Genomic DNA, 11,691 nt, shown 5'->3' with positions numbered 1-11,691 from the left:
AAGAACAGTAAATATTAAGATGAGTTGGAAAAAATCAGAGCAGATCTACTAGAGTTTGAGGACAATATTCTACACACAGGTTTATGTAAAAGATAACGATTTTGAAGGAAAAGATGAGCTGAGAAGGCACACAGACAACTCTCTGGCTGTCTGTCGGACAGCTGATGGTGTGCCGAGGAACACAGGCCCAGCTAGACACCCTTTTACGGCCCTGATTCCAACTGCAGTCACCAAAACTATGCCCTGATTCCAACTGCAGTCACCAAACTACGCCCAGTAACACTGTCGTATCGACCCCACTCTCTAATACATTTTCACAACAAATTCTCAATACTAAGTATTAGTAGCTAAAAGATCAGGGATTTTTGTGACTAAAGAAGCTTCACACACTGAGAACTCCATCACAGGGAAAACAAAACAAAACAAAACAAAGAAACTCAACACAATTGCTCATCAGAAGATTTGCCCATACCTTCTAATACACGCAAAACAAACCCACCTTTATTATTAAGGGCATTCTTTCCCCTTCAAACTGGTAGGGAGCCATACGCAAAACGAATCATCAGTGATAAGAGACCCATCATTGTAAGGCAATGAAACTGAATCAGGACTAATCACGATGACCCACCATTATTTTGTTTTTTGGGTCTAAGCGCCTTGGACACTCTCATTATTTTAAGTATCCAAATACACATTATTTCCTTTGTCCTTAATATGTCAATGTGGAAATCAATCCCCAAGGTAGCAATGTCTTGAAACGTTGAGCAGAAATCCAAATAGCACTTAAAATGTAAACGTATACAAAACACACGCATACATATTCACGTTCAAAGCTTAAATAAAAAGGATCCCAAGAACCACTTCGGATACAGAAAGGGAAAGTGCTGCTTCAGCACACATTTATTTTTGTGCCTGTTCTACACAAGGAAGGTCGGATGCGTGAGGCGTAGAACCCGAGGACAGTGAGTCACCTTTTCCGCCTCTGTTTCTTTCCTCTTTATTCTAGAGATGCCGACGGAAAAGATGGATTAGATGCAGTCCACTTTTTCTTCAGTTGGCTGGTTTTTCAGAGAATTATAAACCATGAAACTGAACTGAGTAAATGTGGGAAGTTTACTGCAAGCAGCACCTGGGGCCAAGAGAAGAGAAAGTCGTCTGGGTAAACAGAAGACACACATCTTTACAACCAATACAGACATGGCTCCTTTGCCTGGCCACCGGCTGTCACGGTCCCAAAGTCGTCAGCGGAGCCCCAGGGGAGCGCACAAGGCCAGGAAAGGAGAGAATGGCCGGGGGTGGCGGGCGTCGGGGGGTGGGGGGGAGTGATGGGGGGAGCCGTCTCTTCCAACCTCAGAGTACAGGCCAGGTGGCTGCTGGTACACACGCATGCTGTCTTGGCTACTATTGCTTTACTCTGGCTTCATATCCTTTTCTTAGTAAAAATAATTTACGCAAGTGCTAAAAACTTTAGTTCCCTAGCCACTGAGAGATGCCCCTCATTCAGCCCTCATCTTCCCCTCCTGCTCCCTGTTCTTCTCCATTCTTCTCCCACAGGAACAGCCGTTTCTCAGGATATCTGAGTCTACCGCAGCGCACCTTACTGCCTCCCCATCTACGGCAATGCGGGTCTCTTCCCCGGTCCAAACACCTGCACGGCCCCCTTCTAATGCCACCGCTTTAGAGAACCAGTCAATTTTAAGTCCATCTGCAATTACATAATTGTCATTTTTACATCTTGTTAAGTCTAACTTTGAGCCTTCTGAGGTTTATTTCTTAAGATGGAATCAATCAAACTGACTTACTTTAAACATAAAGCCTCCCCACCCCCCAGCCCGGCCATCACTTTTATTGAGTTTGGTATCTCAATACTTAAAAAAGAATAAGGAATTCCTCAAACAAGTTTTTCAAATACAGAACTGTGGGAAGTAAAAGATCAAAGGACAATAATAAGCAGTCTAACCTAATAAGTTATATTGATCAGTAAGCCGTGTATCTTCCACATCTGAAAATTCACTAATGAGAAGCGGCAGTGGTTGGTCTTGAAACACTTTGAAACTGTGATAGGCTCGTATGGAAAGTAAATGAAGCAGAAGACATGCCTCAAATGTGGTGCAAAAATAATTCTGCTGACTTCTTGGGTTTACTAATTAGTAATACAGTTGATATCTTGGAGCCCCAAGATCTAAATGACTGAGACATTAATATAATGAATGGAAAAGAAGCAGGGAAGACCATTCACCCCTATCGACCTCCAATAAATAAAAGCATTTGACTAGAGTAGCCCATGTCAGCAGGCCCCGGAGCTGAAGCTGAACTTCCTGGCGGACCCATGTCAGAGATAAAAACGATGAACCCAACGCGGGTCATAAGCATGGAGAGTCGGCCAGACGGGGCCAAAGTGGGGGGCGGGATTAGGTGTATTTAAGCACTCTGGGGGTCCTGACAGATCAAGAGTTAACCCTGACCCAGTGCCTACCCTACAGAGTCTCTGTTTTTCACTGGACAGGAGCAAGTTACACCACCGTATTTTACAGTGTATGTTTTCAACAACATTTCCAAGTTCACGCAAATAAGAATTCCCAATAAAACTCACCATAACTTCCAGTGACATTGGCACATATCACGGCCCCAAAGAAGTTTGGAAAATACTTCTGAATTCTGGAAATGACTTTCTGGCAGGCCACGGCTGGGTCTTCCCCTCTTCGCATACAGTCTACAGCTTGGTAGCTGATTTAAACAGAGGCATAACTTTAGTATCACAGAGGCAACAGAGTCCAAACTTGTGACCTGAAGTTAGAAACCTAAAACCATCGGAACGGTCACATTTGATAAAATACAAAAGGAGAAGTCAGTAATTCACATAAGGAGCAGCAATTCCTGGGAAAGCGTCATCACGAAGGCGAGTAAACCTGGATACAATGTCTATTTTTTCAACTCCCTTCATTTTAAACGCCTGTTCTTTCTGGCTCTGGCTGGTAACTGGCACTTAGTCATAGCAGCCAGAAGTCCTAAAGAACAGAGATTACGTTTAAATAAGAAATGGGGCTACAATTAATGGAGGGAAATGGTGTGCATGTGCACAACATCCAGCTGTAATGATCGTCTTTCAGTGATTAACTGTACACAGCGACTGCCTTTCGTACTTTTAGCATCAATTACCACAGTTCTGTTACTCGGTGGCCTTACATAAATGATTTAAATGCATCATAAGTATTTTCATCTGTGAAGTAAAGCAAGAAATTCTCTCTTTCAGAGGACGATGCTGACTTAAATTATCGCCATCGAAAACAAGAGGTGAGGGGTATGGAAGCAGACTTTCTAGAAAGCTCCTGTGCGCACAAACTCAGACAGCCTGGCACAAACAGTTATCTTCTGTCTTGACAGACACCATCTCCGGTCCACGATCTGGAAGGTCCGAAAAGGGAGAAGTCACACCTGGGAAGAAAGCGCATCAGAATGTCGCCGTCGCCGGTGGCTGCAGCCGCTCCCACGCTGTCCTCCGCGTAGGCGCCCGCTCCGGGGACTGGCGAATCTCCTACTCGACTTTGTGAGGGCACAGCACAAAAATTTAGGACAGGAAAAGCAAGGGTCAGTGCCATCATATTTTACGAGAAGTTTCAACAATAGGGGTGTTTCTACTTTCCCGATGATTGTTCTAAGTTAATCCTTCATCAGAACACAGGGAGCAAAGATTCTCATCAGTTTTTCAATGAAGGTTGCCACAAACCTCAGTTAATGATGTAAGAATCAGATGCCAGCTCATCAGATATCAAGATGGCACGGATTCTTACAATTATTATCTTAATAATCTTACAATTACTGAAAAATTCTTATTCAGTTATTACCATCTTTACCATCGAGTTTCTGGACCATCTCAATAGGTTCCGATTGGTTTCCCTCAGCTACAATCTACTCCTGCTTTCTCTCTCATGTGCCAGTATTTTACCAAGGTTCTTCCTTGGAATAAACCTTGGATGTTTTCCTACTACTTCCAAATAAAATCCAGAAATCCTTAAACTGACTCAGGACCTCCTGCAAGGTGCCAAAGCTGCCTCTGCCCCCCGCCCCCCCAAGCACCTGACATCCACGCAATTCCTCTTCTTCTGGTGGGAGCCCTGCACCGAGTAGGTGCTACCCCAGGTCTGTGCGTGCCTGAGCCCGGGTGCTCTCTTCCCTTCCCCACGCTCAGGCTCGGCCCCCAGCCTCTCTCTGCTGGCCTCTCCCCAGCTGACTGCCAGCTGACTCAGACCCCCCCCCCCCCTCCCCGCGCCATCCCTGAGCTCCAGGGCAGGGACTACAACCCCCAGGCCTTTGGCACTTAGCAGCTACTCCTTTGCTTGACTCCACATTTCTTGGTCCCGGCGGTACGGGGGGGGGGGGGGGGGGGGGGGTTGAGCTCTACGTTGTGCATCTCTCCTGAGCACCCTGCACGTGCCGCTTTATACTCATGTGTATTTGTGAGACCTCTTCTTTTGGAAACACTAACCCAGGTATTTTGAATTTTATACCGTTTGTAGATGTACCAGCAGCAGTACGTCCCATCTTATGGACTACGACCATGCCTAGAAGGTAAAAGAAAAGAAAAAAAAAATTACTGTAGCTGTCCGCTCTGAGGTTTACCTCAAATCTAAACAAATACTTGAGCAGCTGGTAATATAAATATCCTCATTCAATAATTTTGGGTAGAAGAAAATCAGACGCTCAGGAATATTATTATACCCCTTACCTAATTTGTACTGTTTCAGAACCCACTGTCATAGCATCATCTGGCAGACTTTCCAGATCCTTACTCTTCAAACTGCTCAGTTACCTTTCCAAGGTAATTCCAGAGCAAGTTTTTGACACAGAATAATGGAAATTTTCAACATGACAGCTTGAATGTGGCAAACATAAAATTAGTAAAGAACTACATCTCTAACAGGGGTGCCTGGCTTGCCCAGTCGTAAGAGCGTGTGACTCTTGATCCGAACGTCATGAGTCTGAGCCCTCGGCTGGTGTAGAGATTACTTAAATAAATGAATAATAAAAACTTTAAAAAAAACCCTACATATCAAATAAAGATTTAAAAATCTATGAGTGGTTAAACACTAGATTTTAGGGGCCTTGTGTAATTTACCTAAATGTATATAGATGCAATGGAAAGAAAATTGTGCGTGTGTGTGTGTGTGTACACATAAGCACATATGTATAGCCATATATGGCCTTACTTGGCAGCCAAAACAGTTAAAATCACCTTCTGGCACATAAATACGGATGAAGAACTTAAGAACTACAGACAGACAATTAAAAATGGCTGAACTTTAACCATAAAAATTATATAAAAGACCAATTACCAATTGTATCATGACCGTAATTATCTCCTGTTTCTTTATGGGTAGGACCTTCTTGCTTTAAGATACTAGGTGGCTTGTAAGGCCCACAGTATTTTGAAGGATCCGGTACAACATTCTGCGAACAAGATTGAAGTTTTAGTTTGTAGAAAGGTTCATTTTAGCAACGGGCAAGTAACCACATACAATGATGAAACATTAGTAAGAAATCCAAATGATGTCTGGTAACTGAAAGGTATGAATTAAAAACAAAAGATCAGCTCAGTCTTCTGAGAACAGATGGATATAATTTTATTTAATACCAAGTCTAGTCTCAGATTTATATGATAGAATAGACATCTATATTACTTGGAAAAGATCCCCGATTTTTCTCTTTATATGGCTAAAGTTCTCCACATGATGGCAGATATAAATGAAGATTTTTGTATTAGATCTTAATCCTCAAAGGAATTAGGTACACAGCCTGACCTTTAAATTTCAGGATTTGTTCTCTGGCCAAAGAAGAATTCTGAGATTTAAAGCAAAATCTATTTTAAAACCCTCTTTATTTCAAAGCTAGGTTCATGTGAATATATTCTAAGTTGTACTCAGATTTCTCCATGGAGTTAAAGATACAAGAAAATGATTCAAATTCATAAATTTAGGTTGTGCATATGGATTAGTATTTCATCAGGAACCTGCTACTCAGGTCTTACTCATCAGTGCACTTGCTGCCTCCTGTGACCCAGTTTTATACACCAGCCTCCTTCAAATGCTAACCCCAGAGACTCGCTGGTTACTCAAAGGTAATAAGGATTTGGGAGAAGACACAGATGAGAGACTAAGGTAGTCCACAGAAGGGTTCTGGACGGCAAAGACAAACAGATTCATGCTAAAAGTCCCACTGATTTAAAGATAAATGATCCCACCACTAACACACTAGTCACCTAATAGTATAGATCCAGGCAATAAGGGCAAGATACTGGGCATACTTCATACACATAAAATTTAAGAAATATTTTAGACAAATGGTTTCTAAACTCTGATTTTTTTTTCTTTTTTTTAGACTTGGAACCTTTTGTAGCAAGGAAATACAAGCAGAGCCTTTCTGACTGAGGCCACCCCCTCTTTCCCACAGCAGAGTGGTCCCAGTTTGAGAACTGTTGCCAGGATCCAGGAGTTCCTCCACAGACGTATTTAGCACAAGCTAAGGAAGGTTCTGGAACATCCATGCCCAGGGAGTCGACTTAAATCATTGGTTCTCAAGTGCAACCAGGGTAATAACCAGTACTTTATGAAACAGGCAGCTAACAGAGAGCAGACAGGATGTCGGTCATACTGTCTGGCAATTTACTTTTTTTTTTTTTTTTAAAGATTTTATTTATTTATTTGACAGACAGAGATTACAAGTAGGCAGAGAAGCAGGCAGAGAGAGAGGAAGGGAAGCAGGCCCCCTGCTGAGCTGAGAGCCCGATGTGGGACTCGATCCCAGGACCCTGAGATCATGACCTGAGCCGAAGGCAGCGGCTTAACCCACTGAGCCACCCAGGCGCCCTGGCAATTTACTTTTAATAAATTGGGTCTACATACCCTCCAGTGGTTTGGCTGGCAATTTCGAGCAAGCCAGTCTGAGTGAAGGGCTCGAGAAGCAGTGGTAGATAAGTCCTCATTGATAAACCCCATACTTTCAGCAAACTTGGTGGCTAGAGATTAGGAAGAAAAGAAGGTGGTAAATTAGTTAAGCACTGCCTTCTAAATAAAATACGTGTCCAGGAAGCGTTCTTGGTTAGCGGTCTCTCAAGTGGGTGCACACAACGACTTTGAGAAGAATATTCGGACACAAGCAGTTTTAAGGACATCAGTTTCTAGATCTCAACATGCCACATGTCCCATCTGATCTCCTGGAGACCCCTGGGGTGTATATTATGACAGTTCCTGGTTCTCTTTTCCACCCCCACTTCACAATCTCCTTTTTCGCACACCCGTCTCACCAAGCAAGAATCTTACTGTTCTAACTAGGGCGCAGTGCCTGGCCTTGAGACACCAACCAAAGGGCCAGCTGGACTCCATGCGTAGGTGACAGATCCTCTAGCTGGTGAGGTAGTTTTTAATTCCGTTTTTTGGGAAAAGTGAAGGATGCCTAACTGTGGAGTTAGCTAACTCATCCTTTAAAAGTAGGGTTTTTTTTTAAATTTAAATCTTATTATTTATTTATTTGTTTATTTGACAGAGAGAGAGATCACAAGTAGGCAGAGAGGCAGGCAGAGAGAGAGGAGGAAGCAGGCTCCCCACTGAGCAGAGAGCCCGATGTGGGGCTCGATCCCAGGTCCCTGAGATCATGACCTGAGCCGAAGGCAGAAACTTTAACCCACTGAACCACCCAGGCGTCCCTAAAAGTAGTTTTGTTTATAGATCACTGCACGATCTTTGGTGTACAACTTGGGAGACATCCAAGCAAGAGACGCTGCCATAGCAGAACGGCTCTGGTGCCCGTCCTTGGCTGGGACGAATGCTCCATGGTCTCACACGGATACAGTGACTTCAGGGAGGGAAGTGTTGCAGCTCACACTTCCGCCCAGCCATTACCTACCTACAGATAATGAACTAGGTTTTTCAATTCCCATTTTTTAAAAAGATTTTATTTATTTATTTGACACAGAGAGAGATCACAAGTAGGCAGAGAGGCAGGCAGAGAGAGAGGAGGAAGTAGGCTCCCCGCTGAGCAGAGATCCTGATGCGGGGCTTGATCCCAGAACCCTGGGATCATGACCCAAGCTGAAGGGAGAGGCTTTAACCCACTGAGCCACCCAGGCGCCCCTCAAATTCCATTTTAAAGATCAAGGAAGTGTGAATTTAGAAGTAACTTACCTGAGGGTAAACAGACACTACATAAAACAGCTGGAATTTGAACTTGGGTCGGCTTTGATCGATTTTATTTGTTCACAGTGAGGAACAGAAGAGACAGAGTAGATAAAGCTTCAGTGTCATAAACGTATACCTGACTCTCCCACCAACAGCGTGTGTGCTGTATGTTCCAGCACTTTCCGAGCCACACCAATTGCGTTTTTAATTCTCCTGAGATCTCCTACCGCTCCTACGTTCATAGTCGTGCTGCAAGAAAAAAAGTGTGTGCTACTGATTAAGGCACTGTCACAGGTTCAAAGATGAAACAATACTAGTTTGCTGGGAGCAACAGTTTTGTAGGATAAATGCAACCATCTTAACTTTACACAGGCTAGCACATGCATGAAGTTCATACAGATTCCCAAAAGCCGACAGATTAAGGAACAGACCAAAAGTCCAACTACCATGTACCACAACAGCACTGCCATTGTTTCTCCTGATTCATTTTTTTTTTTTAAGATTTTATTTATTTGCAGAGATAGAGGCAGGCAGAGAGGGAGGGGGAAGCAGGCTCCCCGCTGAGCCGAGAGCCCAGTGCAGGGCTCCATCCCAGGACCCTGAGATCATGACCTGAGCGGAAGGCAGAGGCTTTAACCCACTGAGCCACCCAGGCGGCCTGCTCCTGACTCAATTTAAATGCAGCTTCCGAAAGGGTTTTAAGGCTTTGGGTCATTCGTAGCTTGGGATTCTGCATGTTCTAAGACTATCTACTTCCATGGGATATTTCTATTACGATGATGAGGGGGAAACTCCTTGTGTCTGGACCGGCCAGGTACAATAAGCTAGCGGTTTTGACTTGACAAAGCTTACGCAGGCCTCTTTCTTGCTCTCAGTAGGTCATCGATGTTCTTACCCGTCCATGATCATGGCGTCCAGTGTGGTTTCTCCGAGCTCATCGGGACTCCCTCCAAAGCCCACGGTGCCGTCACACTGCTCCCGCTCACACACGGCACAGCCCTGCTCAACCGCATCCAGGGCAGAGCCTCCAGAGGCTAACGCCCTCCATGCTGTAATCAAATCCCAGCAGTGCTGGCTTACATACGGATTTTTCTTCTCGGGGCCAAATGCAACAAACCAGAAACGTTTTGAGAACTCATATAAAAAAAATCACATTTACACTAAGTTAAACAGAATTCTAGTTTAGGAAACGCTACAAAGGAAGGATGTAGACAAAATTATATAATGCAGCTATTTACAGTGAAGAATTTAAAGCCTGGTTACTGATAGACAGTGAGTGGTGATGTTTTTTACTTGGTAATATTTCTATGCTGTGTAAGGAATGTCTTCTCTCCTTCAGTTTTATAAGTGAAGCCACTAAGAGGCAGCTAAATAGAAAATTCATTAGATCATAGTCTTATAAATTTCTTATGCATCATTAGGTTATTAAAAATATATACAGCTAGTACTTTTATTGAGGTAACATCAGTCACAGCAAGTCTCAGTAACCATACTCTAACAGCAGATAATGACAACGTGGGCTTCACATGGCTTCTTGGTCCACTGATGTGCACAACAGCTTTTCAGGTAAGTACTGTACAATTACTATCCCCATTTTAAATAGGAGGAAGCAGACCTGAGAGGTTAAGTAACAGGTTCAAGGTCACACGACTGGTAGGTAGCAGAACCGGGATTCAAAAGCCATTTTGGCTCCAGTGGCCATGATTTTAGCAGTATTTTTTTCTATCAAGTCCCATACATTGAGAAGACAATGTACATACATGAGAAGAAAAAAAAAAAAAAAGATCTTTGATGGTCAAGGTCTTCATTAATAAAAATAGAATTCTTTGAAGGGAAGGAGATATTACTGGTCATTTTAAGTTTTACTACTGGGCCTACAGGCTTTAAACTGTATTTCAAGAAGTTCCCGTTTCACGGCAGGCGACCTTTATATGTCCCCTGCCGTGGCTGCTGGACTTCCTGTTCCGTCTCCTCACGGCAGCAGTTTGCCTTGTTTTTTCACTTCATCTGAATCCTATGTGCCGCCTAGAACGGACACTTAGCTCCACCAAATTCCCGAGTCAATTCTGCCCCAATAAGTTATATTAGCAACGGGGGAGGAGTCTGAAATTACCCTGGGGGTAGTAGGTCTTGGAATGAGACAAAGCCTCAATACATGAATAAATGACAAGATCATGGTGTGTACGGGATTGAATCCAAGTATAGAAGATAGGCACCTAACTCCGACTGGGCATAAGGGCAGTAAATCAAGGAAGGCTTCCTGAAAGAGGTGATAGCTAAGTGCACTCAGGAAGCCTTAACAAACCCAAACAACACAGAGGTCCTGTTTCCAGCAGTTAAATGAAAATCTCAGGAGGTAGGGCTCAGGCACGGGTATTTAAACTAGCTTCACAGATGATTTTAACGGCCAACCAAGACTGAAACACTGTTACTTCCCGGTGGCAACTACATCATGCCGGCATGTACCAACAACAAAAAGTGAATGCAGAAAGAGTATGTGCGCTTTGGAAAACTAACAGCCGTTTGCAAAGCTGCAGCTAAGTTAGGGTACTGGGGAGAGCTGAAGGGTCTGACAGGCGGAAAGGTGACAAGAGACAGGCCCCGGAGAGAATGGATGTCAGGTACACAGCGGAGGCGCCCCGGAGGAGGCCCCAGCAGCTGCAGGCCAGCGACAGGGTGGAACGCGAGCAGGCGCGGGGCCGAACGGAGGGCGGGTCGAGCCGCGACGAGGAGCTGGAAAGCAGCAGCGGCAGGCAGGGCTCGGGTCCGCTGCGAGAGCCGCCCGGTGCCGGAGGCGCGGGAGGGCCCGGGAGCGGAGGCTGCGGGGGCGCTGGCCCAGGCCCGCGCGCGTGCTCGCCGTCGGGGGGAGGGGGTCAGCCGGCGGTCGCCCCCCAGCCAGCCCGCGCAGCGCAGTCCCCGCCCCCGGGCGCCGCCCCGCACCTGCTTCGGTTGCATTCTTAAAAGGCCAAGTGTTGAGGACCAGGGGCAGAGGGCCGGAGCTGTGCGCGAGCCCCGCGCCGAGCAGGAGCAGCAGCAGCAGCGGGGCAGGGCTCCCCGGCCGCGCCATGGCCGCGCGCCCGCCGGAGAAGGCGCTCGCGATCCGGCGCCCCGCCCAGCCCGCGGCCCCGGCGACTCCCCGGGGAGCGGCCCGGCTCCCTCGACTCTCGCGAGACCCGGCCGCCGGGGCCGCGGGAGCTGCGGGCGCTTTGGCCCAGGGTCCCGGGGCTCTTGAGGTCCTTCGCGGATTTTTTCTTCTTCTTCTTCTTCCTCTTTTTTTTTTTTTTTTTTTTTTTTAAATAGCCGACTTACTGCTTTCCCCCGTTGTGAAAGGCAGACGGAGCCTGGAATGAATTTATGCAGCCCCGGCTGCACAGGAGTACTTAGCAGTATTTTCGTTCGGTTTCCGCTCACTGCCCTTTAAGGGAAGAGTTGAAGTAGAAGTTCCGAGTTCGAGACGCGGCCGGGATCCCTGCCTGGGATCGGGGCAGTTCCGGAGCGCGGGCGGCTCGCCTGCCCCCCG

General features: G+C 45.8%; 1 protein-coding gene across 1 annotated transcript; it reads right to left on the bottom strand.

The window, feature by feature from the left end:
* Positions 1 to 869: 869 nt before the first annotated feature.
* Positions 870 to 11,289, bottom strand: AGA (aspartylglucosaminidase). The gene is made up of 9 exons (XM_032328903.1): positions 11,112 to 11,289; positions 9,067 to 9,220; positions 8,308 to 8,420; positions 6,900 to 7,012; positions 5,334 to 5,448; positions 4,487 to 4,562; positions 3,436 to 3,543; positions 2,594 to 2,727; positions 870 to 1,129 (listed from the first exon to the last, which is right to left on the bottom strand). Exons 1-9 carry the CDS (start codon positions 11,236 to 11,238, stop codon positions 1,029 to 1,031), a joined length of 1,041 nt encoding a protein of 346 aa, XP_032184794.1. The 5' UTR covers positions 11,239 to 11,289; the 3' UTR covers positions 870 to 1,028.
* Between the last annotated feature and the right edge of the window lie 402 nt (positions 11,290 to 11,691).

The sequence above is a fragment of the Mustela erminea genome, chromosome 21 (assembly GCF_009829155.1).
Source record: "Mustela erminea isolate mMusErm1 chromosome 21, mMusErm1.Pri, whole genome shotgun sequence".
Lineage (NCBI taxonomy): Eukaryota > Metazoa > Chordata > Mammalia > Carnivora > Mustelidae > Mustela > Mustela erminea.
The sequence above is the reverse complement of the archived record's forward strand: the minus strand, read 5'-3'. Positions and strand labels throughout refer to the sequence as shown.

Excerpts from the sequence above, each read along its gene's own strand:
- AGA (XM_032328903.1), bottom strand. The coding sequence starts at position 11,238 with ATGGCGCGGCCGGGGAGCCCTGCCCCGCTGCTGCTGCTGCTCCTGCTC. Across the intron at positions 3,544-4,486 it reads ATAAAATTCAAAATACCTGG|TCGAGTAGGAGATTCGCCAG; the intron begins GTTAGTGTTTCC and ends GCCCTCACAAAG. Across the intron at positions 1,130-2,593 it reads CAATGTCACTGGAAGTTATG|GTGCTGCTTGCAGTAAACTT; the intron begins GTGAGTTTTATT and ends TCTTGGCCCCAG.